General features: G+C 61.6%; 1 protein-coding gene and 1 long non-coding RNA gene across 4 annotated transcripts in view; one reads left to right on the forward strand and one right to left on the reverse strand.

The window, feature by feature from the left end:
- The window catches only part of LOC144336987 (uncharacterized), a 57,387-nt gene that overhangs the window by 31,335 nt on the left and 5,365 nt on the right, over positions 1–20,687 (forward strand). The gene's annotated exons all lie outside the window — the stretch shown is intronic.
- Positions 4,151–19,462, reverse strand: MKNK2 (MAPK interacting serine/threonine kinase 2). 3 transcript variants are annotated; one of them, XM_077979120.1, is made up of 14 exons: positions 19,318–19,462; positions 19,023–19,169; positions 14,525–14,612; positions 14,288–14,389; positions 14,107–14,204; positions 10,237–10,316; positions 9,868–9,941; positions 9,515–9,619; positions 9,356–9,411; positions 9,177–9,272; positions 8,601–8,795; positions 7,697–7,861; positions 6,798–6,841; positions 4,151–4,507 (listed from the first exon to the last, which is right to left on the reverse strand). In XM_077979120.1, the coding sequence occupies exons 2-14, from the start codon at positions 19,071–19,073 to the stop codon at positions 4,417–4,419; spliced, it is 1,245 nt and encodes a 414-aa protein (XP_077835246.1). In that variant the 5' UTR covers positions 19,074–19,169; positions 19,318–19,462; the 3' UTR covers positions 4,151–4,416. The 3 variants fall into 3 exon arrangements, with proteins under 3 accessions (XP_077835246.1, XP_014977887.1, XP_077835245.1); XM_015122401.3 differs by having other exon boundaries at positions 4,151–6,519; XM_077979119.1 differs by lacking the exons at positions 14,525–14,612; positions 19,023–19,169 and having other exon boundaries at positions 4,151–6,519; positions 14,288–14,489; positions 19,344–19,462.

The following is a 20,687-nucleotide window of genomic DNA, read 5'->3' on the forward strand; positions in this document are numbered from 1 at the left end:
GGCCCACCCTTCACCTCCCCCAGCAGTCAGCCCTGCAGGGCTGGGCCCCTCCTGACCATGGCCGTGGTCTCTGCTCCAACTGGGTCTCCCAGGAGCCCTCCTCCTCTAGACCCAGCTGGAATCCATCCCCGGGCCATTCACATGAAAAGTCCAGAACAGGCAAATCCCCAGAGACAGAGAGTGTACTAGTTGCCCCCGGGGGCTGGGGAGGTGGGGAGAGGCGGTGACTGCTGATGGGACAGGCTTGCTTTCCCGGGGGATGAGAATGTTGCAGAATTGGATTAGAGGCAAAGGTTGCACAACTTTACATGTGCTAAAAAAAACCATTGAATTTTAGACGAAGTGGGTGAATTACGGTGCTGAGTTTTTTTTTGTTTGTTTTGTCTTGTTTTTTGAGGCGTCTGCCTATGTTGCCCAGGCTGGAGTGCAATGGTGCAATCTCGGCTCACTGCAACCTCAGCTTCCTGAGCTCAAGCGATTCTCCTGCCTCAGCCTCCCTAGCAGCTGGGATTACAGGCACCTGCCACCACGCCAGGCTAATTTTGTATTTTTAGTGGAGATGGGGTTTCAGTGTTGGCCAGGCTGGTCTCAAACTCCTGACCTCAGGTGATCCTCCCACCTCGGCCTCCCAAAGTGCTGGGATTAGGAGAGTGAGCCACCGCGCCCGGCCAGGAGCTGAGTTTTATCACAGTAAAACGGTTATCCGAAAAAATAAAATGCTGCCTGGGTTCCCTGTTGCCTTTGGGGTGCAGCCCCCTCCCCCGCCGTAGTCGAGTGTGTCCCCCACACGGTGCTTACTCTCGCGCTCCAGCCTCTCGGTGTGCGGGTACCATAACCTTCCTTCCCCTCCTCACGCCTTCTCCCACGCAGGCTCCTGGGGCAGGGCAGGGAACCCTCCCGTCCTGAGCGCCATCTCTCTGGCCTCCAACCCGCTCCGCTTCCAAAGCCCGCCCCTCCAGACCTCAAGCCCCGCGTTTCCAGGCCCAGACTTGGCCCCAGACACAAGCTCCACCCCGACCTCCAGTTCATAAGCCCCGCCCCCCTGGGCAAAAGCTCCGCCCCCCAGGCCGTAAGTCTCTGTCTTCCAGGCCTCAGACCTCACCCGATACGCAAACCCTTCTGGGAACTTCCCCCATGCCCCGGCCCTCCAGGCCTCAAACCTCGACCCAGACGAGGCCCCGCCCCTTCAGATTCCAAGCTCCGCCCTCCAAGTCCACGGCTCCGCCTCCAAATTATAAACCCCCATTCCCAGACCCCAAGTCTCGCCCCCTCCAGGCCTCAAGTCCCGCCCCCTCCGGCGACGTCATCGGTTTCTTTGTTGCTGGGTTTCGTCGCTGCCCTGCGCTACCATCCTGTAGCTCACCTGGCTGCCCTTGGATCCCGCTTGGATCCAGAAACTGAGGCACACAGTAGCCTGGACACAGCTGGGATTTCAGCCCAGGCTGGCCTCCTTAACCATCAGGCTTCGCTGTCCTCCTTCCGCTCCCGCCTCCAGGAAGCCCTTCCTGGTCTACACCCAATCCCGGGATGTGAGGTCAGCCCTTGGCCGTCCAGCTCATCTTCTCTGCCACCAGCCCCAGCACAGAGTCCTGACTGCAACAAAAACTTAATAATGGCTTGGCGAGTGAACCCTAGAGCAGGCAGGGGCCGGCCATGCGCGGAAGGTTAGAATTACTAGGACTTGTTAGGTCTCACAGTCTCAAGGTAGCGGCAACAACGTCTGTCACCCTCTCCCAGGAGGAGACTCTGCCCTCCCCCTCCCTTTGAATCTGGGCGGGCATCGCGCCTCCTGTGAAACCAGAGAAGGTGGCCGCGGTGGCGCTGCCTGACTTCCCAGCAGGTCGGCCTGGCAGCTTCTGCTTTGTTCGCTTGGAACCCTGCTTACTGGAGACCGGACTGGGAACACAGCTGCCATGTTGTGAGGGAGCCCAAGCCACACGGGGAGGCTCCCTGCAGGCGCTGGTCCCCGTTCACAGCTCGCAGCTGAGCCCTGGCTGGGTGTGGGGCTCACGCCTGTAATCCCAGCACGTTGGGAGGCCGAGGCAGCTGGATCACTGGGCCAGGAGTTCGAGACCAGCCTGGCCAACATAGCGAAACCCTGTCTCTACTAAAAATACAAAAAATTGGCCGGGCGCGATGGCTCAAGCCTGTAATCCCAGCACTTTGGGAGGCCGAGGCGGGTGGATCACGAGGTCAGGAGATCGAGAGCATCCTGGCTAACACGGTGAAACCCCATCTCTACTAAAAAAATACAAAAAACTAGCCGGGCGTGGTGGCGGGCGCCTGTAGTCCCAGCTACTCGGGAGGCTGAGGCAGGAGAATGGCGCAAACCCGGGAGGCAGAGCTTGCAGTGAGCTGAGATCCAGCCACTGCACTCCAGCCTGGGCGACAGAGCCAGACTCCGTCTCAAAAAAAAAAAAAAAAATACAAAAAATTGGCTGGGCATGGTGGCTCACGCCTGTAATCTCCGCACTTTGGGAGGCTGAGATGGGCAGATCACCTGAGGCCGGGAGTTCGAGACCAACCTGACCAACGTGGAGAAAACCGACTCTACTAAAAATACAAAATTAGCTGGGCATGGTGGCACATGTCTGTGATCCCAGCTACTCGGGAGGCTGAGGTGAGAGAATCGCTTGAACCTGGGAGGTGGAGGTTGCGGTGAGGTGAGATCACACCATTGCACTCCAGCCTGGGCAACAAGATTGAAACTCCGTCTCAAAGAGGAAAAAAAAAAAATTACAAAAAATTAGCTGGGCCGTGGTGACACACGCCTGTAATCCCAACTACTCAGGAGGCTAAGGCCGGAGAATCCCTTGAACTCAGGAGGCGGAGGTTGCAGTGAACCGAGACATAGCACCACTGCACTCCATCCAGCCTGGGCTGTGAGTGAGATTCCGTCTCGGAAAAAAAAAAGGACAGGGTCTCACTCTATCACTCAGCCTAGAGTCAGTGGCATGATCACGGCTCACTGCAGCCTCGACCTCCTGGGCTCAAGTTGTCCAACTGCTTCGGCCTCCCATGCAGCTGGGACCACGGGTATGCACCACCAAGCCTGGGTTTTTTGTTTTGTTTTGTTTTGTTTTGTTTTTTGAGACAGAGTCTTGCTCATCGCCCAGACTGGAGTGCAGTGGTACCATCTCGGCTCACTGCAGCCTCCGCCTCCCAGGTTCAAGCAATTCTTGTGTTCTTGTGCCTCAGTCTCCTGAGTAGCTGGGATTACAGGCATGTTGCACCACATCGGGCTAATTTTTGTATTTTCAGTAGAGGCAGGGTTTCATCATGTTGGCCAGACCTCAAGTGATCTGCCTGTCTTGGCCTCCCAAAGTGCTGGGATTACAGGCATGAGCCACTGCACCCGGCTGATAGCCTGTCCGTTTTTTTTTTTTTGAGACAGAGTCTTGCTATGTCACCCAGGCTGGAGTGCAGTGGCGCGATCTCGGCTCACTACAAGCTCCACCTCCTGGGTTCAAGCCATTCTGCTGCCTCAACCTCCCCAGCAGCTGAGACTACAGGCGACCACCGCCATGCCAGGCTAATTGTTTTGTATTTTCAGTAGAGACGGGGTTTCACCTTGTTACCCAGGATGGTCTCCATCTCCTGACCTTGTGATCCGCCCACCTCGGCCTCCCAAAGTGCCAGGATTACAGGTGTGAGCCACCACACCCGTTTTTTTTTTTTTTAGAGATGGACTCTCGCTCTGTCGCCCAAGCTGGAGTGCAGTGGCGCGATCTTGACTCACTGCAACCTCCGCCTTCCGGGTTCAAGTGATTCTCCTACCTCAGTCTCCTGAGTAGCTGGGATTACAGGTGTGCACCATCATGTCCGGCTAATTTTTGTATTTTTAGTAGGGACGGGGTTTCACCCTGTTGTTTAGGCTGGTCTAGAACTGCTGACCTCGTGATCTGCCCACCTCTGCCTCCCAAAGTGCTGGGTAATTACAGGCATGAGCCACCGCGCCCAGCTGAGCTCAGCTTTTGGCCGCTGTCTTCCCAGCGGTGCATCCAGGCATCCTGGGGCAGAGACAGACCCCACAGGAGCCACTACCTCAAAACTCCTGACTCAGCACCACTGCCAACAACGTGGTTTTGCAACAATAGGTTGGGGGCGGCTCCTTATGCAGTGACAGAAAACTTGAACTCAGGCACACACAGCAGGTTTTTTGACTTTTATTAAATCTTTACAAAACAGAATACAAAATTCCGGCATTGACAGTTGGTGTAAAGGAAAACTTCTGAGCTCCGTCAGTTCACCTGGTACAATGGAATTAAAGTGCTTGGATGTTTTTCCCCCACTTAAAAAAAACTTTGAGGTTTTTTTTTTTTTTTTTCTTTTAAAAACATCGTAACATTAACACATGGCCGTTCACTGTCCCCCAGCGCTGGGAGCTGGCCTGGGGCCCAGGGTTCTCCAGGATCTTCACTCATTCACAGTAATGGTTCTGACCAGTCCTCCAGGTCGCACATGGATGCGACAGGGGTGGGGAGGGAGGAGGAAGTGACTGTCCCACCTTCAGGAAAAAAAAAAAAGCTGCTAGCAGCTCAGACGGGATGGCTGTGGGCGCCTGCAGCGGGCGGGGGTCTGTTTGCTTGTTCTTTTATACAAAAAGGCAGAGAATCCCCCGTTACAAAACATAGAATCACTGACGGGTGAGACATGATGGGGGAGGGGGGTGGGCGGCCTGCCCCACCCCCCAGGGGTCTTTGGAAGGGGCAGTCCACAGATATGGGCAGTGGGGACCAGGGAGGGCAGAGCACCCCCACGGCCACCGGACTGTGACCATCGTACTAGATTCGGGAGGGGCGGCAGGGCCAGGCGGACGGTCTCCGAGGCCCCCACCCCCAGACCCCCCGACATTCAAGTATTCTTCAAGAACAGGGAAGCAAAGTCAACCGATGTTTTTTTTTCCTTAAAAAAAAAACAACTAAAAAACTAAACACAAGGAATCCCGACTGCGGATTTAGAAGCCAGAGGGGGCTGCCCCAGGCGTGGAGTTTGGGGACTGGGCTGGGAAGGGCGGGTGGTGACCCTAGCTGCCCCCGCAGCACAGCCCCGCACACTTCCAAAGTGGAACCCTGTATTGCATAGAACGTCCCCACCCGCAGGGAGGGGCGGCAGGCTCCGCAGCCCCCAGGGGTTGGAGCGTGGAGGGTGGGGGGACTGAGCAGGCCCCTCCATTCCTGGGTGCCCGAAGGGGGGCCAAGGCCGCGGCCATTTTCCTGAAGGTGGCAGACCAAAAACGCTGCCCTGGGGGTGGGGATTCGGCCAGACCCTGGGGTCTGGGCCCAGCTCTAAGGACAAGGACGGAGCTGACAGAGCTTCCAGGCCAGGCCCGAGGGGCGGCGCGAGGCAGGACGTGGCCACGGTCAGACTGAGCCCTGAGAAGGGGCACTCGGTTGCCCCAAGGGGGTGTCTTCAGGACCCCCCACATTGGCTGACAGTGCCTGTCCAGTTCCTCTGCCTGCTTCGGTGGAAATAGCCTCAGGCCGGGCGGGGCTCCTGCCGTCTCAGGCCCTGGAGCGGTGGAGAGGGGCAGCGGCGAGCCCCTGGGGTCAGCTGCAGTTTAAGGTCAAGGTTGGAGGCCGAATCTGGCCACCAGGAGTCCTGGGCAGACAGACAGGCCTTGCAGGAAGCCCCGATTGTCAACTATCATGGGGACAAGGCAGGCGCGGGTGAAGGGCTGGGGGATCCCATGGGGCGGGTGGCTGGGCTGCCCTCCACCTGCCTGCCTGGCCCCTCTGGAGACAGGCAGGTCCTCCCTCCCCAACCAAGCCACCAGGGGTGCTCTCAGGGTGAGGGATAGAGGGGAAGAGCCTGTCCCTGAAATACTGCGGGCTGGGAGGGAACACAGGGGCAGGGCCCTGGGCCCCTCCCCAGCTCTGGAAGATGGCGAACGCTGTGGTCTGCTCTCCTGAGTCACTGCAAGCCACGTGGGCAGATGGCGGGCAGTACAGGTGACCTGGGGGCTTCACAGTACAGGTGAGCAGGGCTGGGGGCCGGGAAGGGGACAAGCCCAGCCACATACCCTCTGCTCACCTCCCCGGGTGCCTGCATTGCTTTTAACCGTCCGAAGGAAAAAATAAGGGGGAGGGGTAGAAACGGGAAAGAAAAACCCAAAAGCAAAAACCTTCTATAAAACGCCCCCCTAGCTGAGCTTAGTGCCTGGGAATCCAGCCAGAGGCGGGGCAGCCCGCAGGACACCGGCTGGCGATAGCTTAAAACCTTTAGATCTGATTGGGGGATGGGTGACCTATGTACAAAGCGGAGAGACGGGACAGTCAGGCACGGTCTCCCACCAGGACCACGGGGGCCGAGGACAGGCTGGCCCTTTGCCGCCGCTGCGCCAGCTTGGACTGGGAGGGTGGAGACAGCTGCAGGCAGCGTGAGGTAGCTCGGACCAGGACGGGCTGGCCCTGCCCCGCGGCCTCCTCCTCAGCCAGGTCCTCGTCGTGCTGGGCCAGCTGCCGGTTCATGGCAATGGCCTCGGCCGCGAAGGATGTGAGGTCTTTGGCACAGCTGTTCCTGGGAAATGGGGTGGGGGTAGGTGGTCACCAAGGAGGCATCCCTTACGGGACCGCTGGGGTCTGTGCAAGGCCCTGGGGGAAGGGGCTTCATGCCCTCCTCCCACCCCGACCCTGGGGCTCCTCTGAGTGCCAGGGCCCCACCGGGATCTCCACTGAGTTACCAGGCTTGCCTGCATCCCTGACCCCAAAGCAGCTCTCCAGGTCTTTCCCAAGTGTCTTAGCCTGGAAACCCCGCCCCCTGGACTTGGGGGTCCCGAGCACCCCTGCAGGCCTCACCTCTGCAGGACCATCGGAGTGGGCAAGGTGTTCTCCGGGGCGCACTGCAACGAAAGCGGGCAGGGGGCAGGGCTGGAGAGCAGCTGGGGCCACCTGGGGTGCCGGGTGGGGTGTCTGGCCAAGGGATGCCGTGCCCATCCCATCACCAGGACCCCACGAGAGACCAGAAGGGCACCCGGGTGCCCCGGGAGCCAAGTCCCTGTCCCAAGGTCTCTATGGCGAGGCTCCATGTCCACCTGCCCAGGGAACCCGAGGCTGGGCCAGGCTGAAGCCTGGTGTTGCAGGACCCAGTGAGAGTGGAGAGTAGAGCCCCAAGCTCTACCTCTGCCGGCTGTTCCCAGCCCAAACCCACCTCCGCCCCCCTCTTAACCCACGAGTCTCTGGATGCTTCTGGAAAGAATTTGGAGGCCCCCAGCCCCTCGCCTGGGGACACAGAGTGACCCCAGCTTCTATTTTTAGTAAATCCCCACTCCCTGGGGTGGCAGCTCGGCTCAGATGACCTCTGGCAGGAGAAACACCCGACTCCGCCTGGATAGGAGGCCACACAGGGAAGGGTGGGGGCAGAGCCTGGGCCTGAAACTGACGACAGGCTGGGGTCTCTGTGAGCTGGACTCGCCATCTGCTTGACTGCAGCTTGCTGCGGAGTGTAGGTCCCCACCACCCTCCAGGAAGGTTCTCTGAGTAGCTGCTTCTGGGAGCTGCCTGCCTGGCCAGCGGGCACCGCGCATAGGTGGGTGGCGGGGATTTCCGCTGCAACCCTCATCCCAGGGCAGAGCCTGTGCTCAGGCCTCAATGCATCTCAGAGTGCCAGGCTACACCCTCGGGGCTTCCCGTGCTTGCTCTGAGGCCACCCTGCAGCCTCCCATACCCTCCCTGGCGCCCCTGGGGCTGGCACTCACCCCCTGAACCCAGGGGTGCTGCAGGACTTGGGCAGCGCTCAGTCTCTGCTTGGCGTCACGGACGAGCAGCTTGGAGATGAGGTCTTTGGCAGCGCAAGAGATGTGGGCCCAGTCCTTGTCGGGGAACTCATACTTGCCCTCCTGGATGCTCTCAAACAGCATGTTCTGGGGACACAGGACACAGAGGAGCTTAGATCTGCCCAAGGAGCTGGATACTGTGCACTGACATGTGGCTCCATCAGGACCCCAACCACCACGAGACGCTTGACCATGCACACCTGGGGCGGAGGGGACTGGGAGCCGGACCAGGAGAGTCGGCTCTACCCAAGTGGAGCTGGATTTACAAAAAGGCAGCTCTGAAGGACCTAGTTCCAAGGGCCACAGGCCACAGATGCTGAGCCTTAAGCAGCGGGCAGGCAGTCTGAGCCTGATCCCCCCAAACCAGGAACATCACTCCACCTCTCAGCTCTCTGAACCCTGTCTGCGTTTTCCCTTGGGCAGGCAAACCTGAAAAGCCTTCAGGAAACTGGAGGACAGGGCAGCACTGCCCTGTGGATGGTATCAGGGAGTAGGGCACACAGGGCAGGTCCCTGGGGGTTAAGGGGGAGTACAGAGTAGGTACCCGGGGGTCTGGGGAGCACACAGAGCAGGTCCCAGCGGGTTAGAGGGCATACAAGGCAGGTCCCCGGGGGTTAGGGGGTGGTCGGGGGAAGGTCCCCTGGACTTAGGGAGTGCGCAGGGCAGGTCCCCTGGGGTTAGGGGGTGCGCAGGGCAGGTCCCCTGGGGTTAGGGGGTGCCCAGGGCAGGTCCCCTGGGGTTAGGGGGTGCGCAGGGCAGGCCCAGGGGAAGAAGATGTCCAGGACAGGAGGGTGCCCAGGAGAGGAGGGTGCGCTGGCCGCCGCACCTGGCAGGCAGGGCAGGCCTCGCCGCGGTCCCAGCCGCAGTCGCTGCCACAGCGGCCCACGAAGGGCGGGTAACCACTGAGCAGGATGTACAAGATGACGCCCAGGCTCCACAGGTCGCAGCGCTTGTCGTAGATGCTGGCCTCCTCGCTGAAGGCCTCCACCACCTCCGGGGCCATGTACTCCGCCGAGCCGCACTGCGGGCGGGGGAGAGGCGCGTCAGCCGGGGCTTCCCGGCATCACGTGGGAGCCCGGGTAACTGCGGGTCACCTGCGCCAGCCGGGTCGGACCCCGCCCCACCCGACCAATCAGCGGCTGCCGGGAACGCGCCCCGCCCAATCAGCAGGTGCAAAGCTCGCCCCGCCACCGCCGCAGCCCCGCCCCACCCGTCCAAACACCGATGGGTGGGGGCGCCTAATCGAGGCCCCGCCGCGTCATCCCGCCCAACCAATCAGCGGCTGTTGCTAAGCGGAAGCCCGAGCTCCGCGGCCTGGAACTGCGGAGCGGCCCAGGCTCCGCGAGGTTATGCAACCGTAGAGCAGGCAGCCGAGCCTCCAGTACTGCCCGCGGGCCCTCACCGGGGTGAGCAGCTCCGGGGTGGAGATAGGGGAGCAGTCCCCGTTGAGTTTGATGCCGCTGCCCAGGTCGAAATCACAGATCTTCACGGGGGAGACCTGGGAGGGGCCAAGAGGGCCGTGAGCCTGGGGTCCCACGCGGCCACCCCTCCCGCGGGGCCACTCTGCCCGGGCTGGCATACCTGATTGGGGTGCTCACACAGGATGTTTTCCGGCTTTAGGTCCCTGTGGGCGATGCCTGGGGGAGAAGCCACAGAACCACGAGGGGGTGAGGGGCTGGGGGTCTTCCAGGAGTCCTTGGCAGGCGGCCTTAGAGGACTCAAGGCGGGCTCACCACCCACCTTTGTTGTGCAGAAAGTCCAAGGCACTGGCCACGTCCTGCACCACCACGCTGGCCTCCAGCTCGTTGAAGTGCCGGCGCTTGTGGATGTGGCTCAGGATGGAGCCTGGGCAGGGCAGAGCAGGACAGGGGGAACACACAGGTCACCTCAGAGTCCCCGCAAGGCCCGCACCCACCTCCACTTTGGAGGGGACGCCCCAACACCGGCTTCCTCTGGCCCAAAGGCCTTACCCCTGAGCCACCATTTGGGCAGGACACAAACCCCACAAGCCCCCTCCTGCAGGTGGCACTAGGCCCCCATCCCATAATACCTCCCAGCTCCCTCCCTCCCCACAGCCTGGAGCCCCCAGGTACCTCCCCGCATCTTCTCAAACACCAGGTAGAAGCGGTCCTCCTCCTCAAAGAACTCAATCAGCTCTAGAACGTTCCTGGGGGGGGGTGGGAGGCAGGAGAGGAGCTGAGGCTTCCTGAGGCCCCTGGGTACCTGCTGCTCAGCCTAGGAGGGGCCCACCCTCTTGGTCCACTGGAGGCTGGGACTTGGGCAATAGGCCAGCCTCACGCTGCCCGCCTGGGGCTGCCAGCCAGCCTTCTTCAGGGAGGGGAACGCAGGGCCTGGGAAAATGGGTGCCCTACAGATGCTTGCTGGGGGTGATGTGGTGCTCAGGCCCTTCATCCGCTGAAAGACGGCTCAGGCCAGTGCTGTGGCAAGGGTGGCTCACCTACCTGTGTCCCTGGCACTGGTACAGCATCTCCACCTCCCGGAAAACCCTGCTCCGAATGTGGCCTGGCTGTTTCTCAATGATCTGAAACAGGCAAGAGGACACAGCACCTGGGTTGGCGGGACGCTCACAGCTGAGAAGGGGCCAGAAACTCCACTGCCACGGCTGGAATTCACCACACTTATACCCTGCAACTCTAGAAAGCAGGGCTCACGCCTGTCATCCCAGCACTTTGGGAGGTTGAGGCAGGAGGATCGCTTGAGCCCAGGAGTTTTAAGACCAGCCTGGGCAACACAGCCAGACCCCATCCCTCCAAAATGTTTTTGTTGTTGTTGTTGGTTTTTTTTAAGATGGAGTTTCGGCTGGGCATGGTGGCTCAAGCCTGTAATCCCAGCACTTTGGGAGGCCGAGACGGGCGGATCATGAGGTCAGGAGATGGAGACCATCCTGGCTAACATGGTGAAACCCCGTCTCTACTAAAAAATACAAAAAACTAGCCGGGCGCGGTGACGGGCGCCTGTAGTCCCGGCTACTTGGGAGGCTGAGGCAGGAGAATGGTGTAAACCTGGGAGGCGGAGCTTGCAGTGAGCTGAGATCTGGCCACTGCACTCCAGCCTGGGCAACAGAGCGAGACTCCATCTCAAAAAAAAAAAAAAAAAAAAAAGATGGAGTTTCGCTTTTGTTGCCCAGGCTGGAGTGCAATGGCACAATCTCGGCTCACCGTAACCTCCACCTCCCGGGTTCAAGCGATTCTCCTGCCTCAGCCTCCTGAGTAGCTGGGATTACAGGAGCCTGCGACCACACTTAGCTAATTGTTTCGTATTTTTAGTAGAGACGGGGTTTCACCATTTTGGCCAGGCTGGTCTTGAACTCCTGACTTACAGGTGATTCACCCACCTCGGCCTCCAAAAGTGCCGGGATTACAGGTGTGAGCCACCACGCCCGGCCCCAAAATGTTTTTTAAGTTAGTGGTGAGCTATGATGTTGCCACTGCACTCCAGCCTGGGTGACAGAGGGAGACCCTGTCTCTAAATTAAAAAAAAGAGATAGAAACATCACACACCGGGGCCTATCATGGGGAGGGGGGAGGGGGGAGGGATTGCATTGGGAGTTATACCTGATGTAAATGATGAGTTGATGGGTGCAGCACAGCAACATGGCACAAGTATACATATGTAACAAACCTGCACGTTATGCACATGTACCCTACAACTTAAAGTATAATAATAATAAATAAATTAAAAAATAATAATAATAAATAAATAAATAAATAATAAAAAATAAAAAAAAAGAGATAGAAAGCTGGGCTCGCCTAGGGGGGCCTGGAATTTACTGCAAGTCAAGGATAAGAAAGAAAGAAAGAAAAAAAAAAAAGGTCATGTGCGGTGGCTCACGCCTGTAATCCCAGCAGTTTCAGAGGCTGAGGCAGGTGGATCATGAGGTCAGCAGATTGAGACCATCCTGGCCAATATGATGAAACCCCGTCTCTACTAAAAATACAAAAATTAGCTGGGTACGGTGGCGGGCACCTGTAATCCCAACTACTTGTGAGGCTGAGGCAGGAGAATCACTTGAACCCGGAAGGTGGAGGTTGCAGTGAGCTGAGATCGTGCCATTGTACTCCAGCCTGGGTGACAGAGCAAGACTCTGTCTCAAAAAAAAAAAAAAAAAAAAAAAAAAAAAAGCCAGTGGGAGCTGCTCTCCACCTGTGACCCTGACAGCCCTCAGAGACATACTTGGGCCTTCTGCAAAATACCCCCACAGGATGTCAGGGTCTCCTGCCCTGGGTGGCCACCCTTCCTGACCCAGAGACAGTCAGCTGTAGTCCTCTGTCTCCACAAGGCGGATCCCTGGTGACCCATAGAACTAGGGAGGCCTCAGGACACCTGGCTGCCAGCCCACCAGGCCCCACCTCACATGTGGTCACAGCACCAAGTCCTGCTCCCCGGCTCCGAGCCAGCCTGGGCAGACACTTACCCATTGCCTCAGCCAGTATCTGTTTGGGGCCCGCCCTGGTTGGCTGCCCCAGCCACTGGTGGATCCAGCCTCCCTGAGCCCCAGAGCCTCAGGAAGCCACCCCACTGTCCCCAGCAGCTCCAGCTCCTCCCCACCACCTTCACTCACAGAGGTGGGATCAGGAGGTGTCTGCAGCTCCCGACCTGGCACCTGCTGGGACCCTCTTCCCAGGCTGGATACGCTAGCCCCTCTCACTGGGCGGGTGGCTGGCTGCCTGAGCACTCTGCCCAGGGTTCCCTGCCCACTGCGATGGCCTGCTCGCAGTGGGGATGTGGCATTCCACTCGAGTCCCTGGCTCCTGTCTCTGCAGTCCCGTGTCTACACTGAGAAACAAAGCTGCCCCAGCGAGGGGCAAGAGAACAACTGGACGCCAGGGTGTCCTGAAATACCACCGCCCAGGCCACTGCCAAAAGCTGAGCCCAGCAGGCACTGCAGATGGTTCTGGATAAAACTGAACCTAGTCCTGTCCCTGAGGTGGCCGGCTAGAATGCTGCCTCAGGGAGGGGGCGCAGCCCCTCCTGGCATGGAAGGGGCCTATTCTGAGGTCCCAGCTTAGGGGCTCGGCATCCAGCCAGCAGCCTCATGGCACCGGGGGACCCCCAGGCAGCTTCCCACAGCATGACTCCCGCTGAGGGCAGAGGGCCCACACCCCAGTCCCCGTAGAATGAAATGCTCCTCAGACTCACAGGTCCCAGCGATTCGCCTGACTTGCCCAGGACACCTCCTCCTCCCCCTGCCACCTGGCCGGACCAACTCCTGGACATCAGTGGCCAACACCTCCAGCAGGAAGTCCCCCAGGCTCTCCAGATCCCAGCACTGACCACACCAGGTCAAGGTGGCAAGAAGACCAGGGAGGTGGCTCTGAGACACCAATTAGGAACCCCCAGAGGCCACACAGCATGAGTCAGGCTACCTAACCCCCGATCCTCAGTGTCCCTATCTGTCAAACAACAGGAAGCAAGGATGCCTGTGGGGCCGCCAGGAGAGGACTGTGCTCAGAGGGACGCCTGCTGTGCAGAAGTGTTCCGGAGGGGCCTCGTGCTCCTGCACCATCGCCTTGGCCTGCCTGGGGGCTCCCAGGAGGCAGGGACTGTACTGCGCCTGTCCCTGCCTGCTGCCACTGTGGTCCCAGCACCCGGCCAGTAACCTCCCCAGGCTGGCCACCCGTCTTCCTCCACCTCCTCCTCTTCAGAGGAAAGCTCTGGCCTGGCCGTCCACCAGGACCCACAGGCTCCTGGCCAGCCGTGCTCGCCAGGGCACACCTGGCCCTCTTTCCCAGGCAGCCAGCCCTCCCGGGACCCCACCCAGCCCGGGAGCCGCATGCCAGGTCACGAGGGAAGCCTGGAAGATTTCTTGGAATACAGGATCCAACCAGCCCACAAGGTCATAGGGTGACAACCAGGGCCTCAACAGCGCTCCTGCTCCCAGCCCTTCGGTCACACCCTGGGTTTGGCAGCCGCCTGGGGCTAGGGTGACACGGGGCTCTCACGGGCCTGCACTGAGGTTCTCCAAATGCAGAGCCCCTCTGGGCCCTGGGATATGACGTTGTATTTTGATCCTTGAAACCAAACTGTCACGTACCCTCAGGGACGGCTCAGAGGCAGGGACTGCCCAGGGGACCCAGTGGGCACAGTGACTCTGACTGAAGCCGCCACTCTGGGTGGCCACTCTGGTACCAGACAGGGCCACTCCCGCCGCTGTCATTCCCGACTGGACTCAGGGCCCGGTGGCCGTTTTTAGACACTGGTCTTCCTGGCTCTAGGACGGGGAGCCGGAATGCCACACAGTTTCCACCTCCCCCCACTCCCCGCACTCATCCCATGGCGCTGGGTTCCCCAGGGCGCGGCCGCGGGCCCACCTTGACGGCGTACTCCTGGCTGGTGATCAGGTTGATGCAGGTCTGCACTCGGGCATGAGCGCCCTCCCCCAGCACATCCTCCTGCAGCTGGTAGACGTCTGCCGGGCAGCGAGGCGGGCGTGAGAGGGACCCCGGCTGTCCCCCGCTCCCGGCTCCCCCAATGCCCGCCATCCCTGCTCACCTTCAAACCTGCCCGAGAAGCTGTCGGTGGCCCGGCCGCGCTTCTTCTTCTTGCCCCTCTTCTTGGCGTCCGGGATGTCGATGGGCTGGCTGGCGGGCATGTCTGTTCCAGGAGGCACGCCCAGGGGGCTCAGGACATGGCCCTGGCCGGCTGGTCCCCACCCCCCTGCAGGGGCTGGCCACTGCCATGGCGGCGACAGCGGCTGCCCCGTGCCCTCCTCCCCCTCAGGCCCCTCACCAGGGCGGGCTGAGCACTGCAGGCCAAAGTCAGAGTCTCCGTGGTGGGGCTGGTCTAGAGAGAAGGCCAGCTCGAAGGGGTTCTGCCCCTGCAGGGGAGAGGAGAGGAGAGGCACTCAGACCCCATCCCTCCCCACGCAGCAGGGAGACCTCTCCTGCCCCAGTGCCACAGCGCCCAGGCTGACAAGCCCTGTGCTGAGCATGACGAAAAAATCAACTCGGTCGCCGCTCACACGACACCAGGATCAGCTCCCGATGGGGCGGGCAGCATCAACCGGGGGACCCCCAGCTCCTGGCATTCACCTCCTCGCTGCCCCACACTCAGTGTGTGTGTGGATTTCTTTTGTTTTAATTGATGTTTTGTAGAGATAAAGTCTTGCTATGTTGCCCAGGCTGGTCTTTTTTTTTTTTTTTTTTTTTTTTTGAGACGGAGTCTCGCTCTGTCACCCAGGCGGGAGTGCAGTGGCCGGATCTCAGCTCACTGCAAGCTCCACCTCCCGGGTTCACGCCATTCTCCTGCCTCAGCCTCCCGAGTAGCTGGGACTACAGGCGCCCGCCACCGCTCCCGGCTAATTTTTGTATTTTTTTTAGTAGAGACGGGGTTTCACGTGTTAGCCAGGATGGTCTCGATCTCCTGACCTCGTGATCCACCTACCTTGGCCTCCCAAAGTGCTGGGATTACAGGCTTGAGCCACCGCGCCCGGCCAACCCAGGCTGGTCTTAAACCCCTGGACTCAAGCGATCCTCCTGCCTCCGTCTCCCGGAGTGCTGGGATCACAGGCGTGGCCACATGGGGAAGGTGTTGGGCCTCCTAGCACCTCAGCAAGGAAAGAGCAGGAGATGCAGAGTCTCCTGGGGGGGGTCCATGGAATCTGCCAACCCAGGTGGTGATTCTGTCCCCCAGGAGACACTGGGCCATGTCTGGGGACATCTGTGGTTGTGGCTGGTTGGGGGAGCTCCTGGCATACAGTGGGTGGAGGCCAGGGACACTGCTCAGCACCCTGCAGTGCCCAGCACAGCCCCACCCCAGATAAAGACGGGCCCCAACCTCCACGGGGCCGCGGGGACATGGGCCACAGGGACATGGGGCCGTGGGGAAGACCTCCTCCCACCCACAGAGCCCTGGGGGCCTCTGGGAAAGGGGTGCATTGCGGGGAGAGGACAGACACGAGCAGATGGCTCTTGGGAACCCTGCCTCTGATGCCAGGGTTGAGTCACGGTGGGGCCCAAGCCATGTCTTGCACCTCCGTCTGCTTGTCCACAGAATGGGGATGGCTGACCTCTGGGGCGGGTTGTGCGGATCAAAGGCGGCGGGGCAGAGGGAGGGAGGTGAGTCACTGGGCGGGCTGCCAGCCTGGTGGCTGTGCCTGCTTTCCCACGGCCTCCTGGACCATCTCAGGGAAGCTCAGTCCTCCTCCCTGGGCCTCAGTTTCCCCCATGTAAAATGGCACACCGCCACTTCTCCTTCCCCTAAGCTGCTCCCCTCCCTTTTGCTCAGTGCCTGGGGCTGGCGGCGTGAGAATTCAGTGCCTGGTGCTCTGGGGCCTGCTGAAGGTGGGGGCTCTGCCTCCATCACCCGTGCCTTCTGCCCCACCCAAGCCTGGGCACCTGCCCTCCTCCGCCCGTGTCCCGTGGCTGCCCGGCACACCTTCCCTCCGCAGCTCTGTGCGTCTAAGCCCACCCTCACCCACCAGAGGCTCATCTGCTTCCAGCCCCCCAACCTGGCAGCTACCAGTTACTGAGTCAGTACACACGGTGCTGTACCGGTCTTGGGGGCTCACGGGAGAGGCAACCTCAGGCGCGAGTGTGCCAGGCCCTGCCCAGACCACATCCTGCACTCCCATCTCAGTGCCAGACACTCCTGGAGGGAGCCCCTGGTGGGCCCTGGTACCCAGCTAAGGAACCCGCCTTGGGCCCTGGCGGCCAGGATTCAAATCCAGGCCTGCTGCTCTGGGCAGGCTGGGGCTGGGTCAAGAAACGACCCAGCCCCAGGAACGTGGGAGCAAGACCCTGACCGGGGGCAGGAACAGTGCAGGTTACGTAGACTTTGCCCCCGTGGAAGATGGTTGGAACATATGCACGTTTCCACAGAGCGTGGCCCAGCATGGGGACTTCCGGCCCTTTACAAGGGGCCAGGCCTTTGAAGCTGGGGAACTGAGGCCCAGTCAGGTTCCTTGTACTACTGAGCTCTCACTCAGCCTCACCTGTCCAGGTGAACCAGGCGGGAGGGGCCTGCACAGGTGGTGGGGGTCCCAGTCCCAGTGAGGATGCTGGGTGCTCTGGGCCAGGTCACTGCCCCTGTCTGGGCCCCAGACAGCCTGAGTGGGGCTCAGCAGAAGTAAGACTCCAGTGGAGCCCATGGGAGACCCGAGGCCAGCAGATGGGTGGAGGCCAGAAGGCAGAGTTTGGGAGGGGCCGAGGGCCAAGCTGCCCTCCTGCCTCCCCACCCACCCTGGCTTGGGCAGATAGCTGCCAGGAGGCTGCTGGGGGAGGAGGGAAGGAAGGGGGGCTCCAACTAGCCCCCATGGGGAGTCAGCACTCCCATAAGGCTCCTGTCTGGAGGCCCCTGGTGGCCCCGGGGCAGCCACCACAAGGCCGGTGACCAGGGTCTAAGGCCAGACTGGCGCTCACCTGCTGTCTGACCTTGGCCTAGTGACCTCGCCCCGAGGTCTGTCACGGGTGAGACAGGAGGCAGCTGCCCCCAACTTGTGGGAGCTCACAAGAGTGAAAGGACCTGAGGGGCCACAGAGCCCAGCGTGAGCCCCTGGCCTTCTCTGGCCACCGTTCCTCCGTGCCAGCCACAGCCTGCAACTCAGCAAAGCTACAGATGGACAGCCGGAGCCACCACGGCGGAGGGGCACCATGAGACTCCACCATGAGACTCCACGGCCTCCTCGCCCATGTACATGGGAACCTCGGGCACACACGCCTGCCGTCTCGGAGCCTCACTTTCCTGTCTGCAAACGGAAAGAAACCCAAGGCGCCTGTAGACGTGCCTTCCTGCTGGGCTGCTGCCTACTGGAGGCAGGGAGGGTATTTCAGGAGACATGGCCCCAGTCCAGGGAGCAGCCGTGAGTGGTGGGGGCTGTGGGGGCAGATTCCTAGAGCAACCGGTCCCGGCCACCTGGAGAAACACCTCACAGCCAGGACTGCCTGCCAGGCCCTCCTCCACCGAGATGCCCACCTTCCCAGCTCCCAACCGGGCTGCCCTGGTCATGCAGAGGCCGGCCCACAGTCCCGGGCAGTGTGGGCGGTCCTGGCCCCACTGTTCTAGGTCTGGCTGCGGGACTCGAGTCAGCAGGCCTTGGCAGGAGGCGGCTGGAACCATCTAGAAAGTTCAAGTGTGCTTTGGCTGCCTGGCTGGCCCCATGCACTGACCCTGTATCAGCTCACGCCTGACCCCAGGAGGGAAAAGACCACTGCGCTGTCAGGTCCTCCTCTTTCCCGCCCAGCCCGACACTCTGATGGTGCCAGGCCTGCTGCCCTAGGGGAAAACTGGGCATGGGTGGCAGGGGTGAGTGGTGCCCTGGGGTGCTGGCTGGACAGACCTGGGAATTCTTCTCAGAGTTTCCCCTTGCTCCTCCCACCCTGGAGCAGCGCGTGTGTACACACAAGACACAGACACACATACACACACACACACTCTCTCTCTCCCCCCTTCTCCAGTCCTGCCTTCCCTACCGGGCAACAGGTCCCTGCCCAAGGAAGCCCAGTGAAGCGATTACATAACCCCGGCCTGCGGGGTGGGGCGGGCTGGCTGACATCACTGCGTCCCCTGGGCCAGGTCCTGCGGGGCCCCTGCCCAGCACCTGCCCTCCCCTTCCCCCCCAGATTTGCTCATCTGAAACCAGCACTCAACAGCAGTCACCGCCCGGGCGGCGCAGAAACTTCCCGCTCCGACAGGAAACAGCGCTTGGGCCTGGGGTGTCTGCAAAGTGCAGGGCTGAGGGGACATCCCCTCCCCTCCCCCACAGCACAGGCCCCCTGGGGGTGGGTGCACCTGACCAGCCCGGCCTGGGGATTCTGAAAGGAAGTCCCCAGAAGCCACACGGAGGTGAGAATGGGACTGTGGCCCGCTGACCTCTCCCCACCAGGGCACAACCAGCTGGGCTTGCAGGGTACACCCCCCATAAGCAACATGCAGCGACCGGGACAGGACTGCAGCCTGCTGACCCCCCAGAACACAGCCGGCAGGGGCTTGCAGGGGACACATGGCCTGGCCCCCTGACGGGGAGGGGGCTCCTGCTCCCAGCCTCACTTGGGGATCCTGGAGGAAGGACCCGGTGGCCAAGGCTGGGGAGAGGACTGCGGCCTGCTGACCCCCCATCCTCGCATACCGACCCCGCTTCAGCGCACGGCCGGACCGGGCAGCCCCGGGTGTAGGGCGGGGGCCAAGCACGAGCCCCGGGAGCCGATCTTAGGGGCGAGCCGCGCGCCCCCCACGCCGGCCATTCCGGTGGTCCAGCCCGGAGCGCCCCCAAACCGACCCCGGGCCTCACCTTGAACGAACGGTGGAAACCCTGAAGTTCGGCTGGTTTCTTCTGCACCATCTTCTGTCCGGGCCCCGCCAGCGGGGGAGGGGACCGAGGGCCCGGGGGGCGGCCCGAGGGCGGGCGGCCGGACGGGGGGCGGCCGAGGAGGGGACCCTGCGGGCGGGAGCAGACAAAGGGAGGGCGGTGAGCCGAGCTCGGCCTGCCGGGAGCGCGGACCGGGCGGGGGCGGCGGGGGCTCCGCGGGGCCCGTTTCCCGCTACCGGGTCGGGGTCCCCGGGGCCGCCTTGTGGTTCGCACTCACCGGGGTCGGGCTCGGGCCGGGGCCGCAGTGCCGCCGCCGCCCCACGTCGCGCAGCCCGGACCCCGCTCCGCGGACCGCGCGGGGAACAGCGCCACCGCCGCCAGCGCGGACCCCTCTTCCTGGGCCGCCGCCGCTGAGAGGAGCCGGGCGCGTCGCCGCCGCCGCCACCTTTATAGGCCTGGATCCGCTCTGGCCCCGCCTCCGACGCAGGCTCCGCCCGGCCTCGCCCCCTGCGCACGACGTGGGCGGAGCCAGAAGAGGACTCTCTGGGAGCCCAGTGCGGCTGCGCTCTCCGGCGGCAGGCCGTGTCCGAAACGGCTAGCGTACGCCTGCGCAGTGCGGCGCACTGGGGTCTTGCGGAACCCCGTAGCGCCCATGCTGCACGGCCCGGAGCTGGCCTGTCTCTGCCACCTGAGGCTGGCGGGACACGGGGGACCTGCGGGGCACTGGGCTGAGTCCTGCCGCCTGGCCCCACACAGGGCAACTCCCTCGGCCTGTCGACCCGGGCCTAAGATACCCCCACTCCCTTGGGTCATGCCCTCGCTCTAGAACCTGCCATGGCTTCCTCTTGCAGTTCTCCGATGCTGGCTCCAGCTGTCCACCTCGTGCACCACCAGCACGCTTGGAGTCCCAGCCACTCCCTTCTAGTGCTGGGGGACCAGCCACCACCACCACCACCACCACCTTTCTGTTTCCCCTGGGCCACTCTGCCTGGGGAGCAGTGAGCTCCCTGAGTTTGCTTTGTGGTTGGCAGGAACCAGAGTAGAGGGTGGGGACCGAGATCTGTGAAGGACCCTTCCTCTGTCCTCGAATGGCGTTTCAGGGAGAACTGGGACCTGAGACTCACTGGGAAAAAGCCCAAGGGGTGGATGGTGGCCAGGACAGGAAGTAAAACACAGTCCCGTTTTGGCTGGGGCCCCAAACCGGGCTTAGATAGAATCAGCCCGTCCTGAGCTGCCAGTCCCCCAACCCACAGCATCCTGGTTCAAAGTCCTCCCCAGGCCCCAGGCCTTGGGCACACAAGGAGTGGGGGTTCACCTACCGTGGGTGGACTGTGGTCTCCTCTTCTGCAGGGGTTTCCAGAAACGTCGCACAGCCCCCAACCAGGCCCTGAGCTCAGAGAGGCTGGAGCCCCACTGACCTGAAGCTGGGAACCCCTGCCTGCGAAGGCCAGGGCTCTCAGGCCACAATGGCTGGGGGGCCTGGCTTTAGCCACCCCTGGGGCATTGTGAGGAGGCTGTGGGGGATTCCCAGCCAGAATGCAGCCCAGCGCCTGGCATTGCCCTGACTCTTGGCAATGGGGGGACAGAAAACCAGGTTCCCCGGCCCCCCTTATTGTGCGTGCTTGTGTGTGTGTGGGTTAATACACA

Source organism: Macaca mulatta, chromosome 19 (assembly GCF_049350105.2).
Source record: "Macaca mulatta isolate MMU2019108-1 chromosome 19, T2T-MMU8v2.0, whole genome shotgun sequence".
In the NCBI taxonomy this organism is placed as follows: Eukaryota; Metazoa; Chordata; class Mammalia; order Primates; family Cercopithecidae; genus Macaca; species Macaca mulatta.

Bases quoted from the DNA above. Each gene is read 5' to 3' on its own strand.
- MKNK2 (XM_015122401.3), bottom strand. From the start codon at position 19,073: ATGGTGCAGAAGAAACCAGCCGAACTTCAGGGTTTCCACCGTTCGTTC. The intron at 9,620-9,867 runs GTACCTGGGGGC...TGCCCTGCCCAG, and splicing joins GTTTGAGAAGATGCGGGGAG to GCTCCATCCTGAGCCACATC. The intron at 8,796-9,176 runs GTGAGGGCCCGC...CCCCGCCCGCAG, and splicing joins CCCCGGAGCTGCTCACCCCG to TGCGGCTCGGCGGAGTACAT.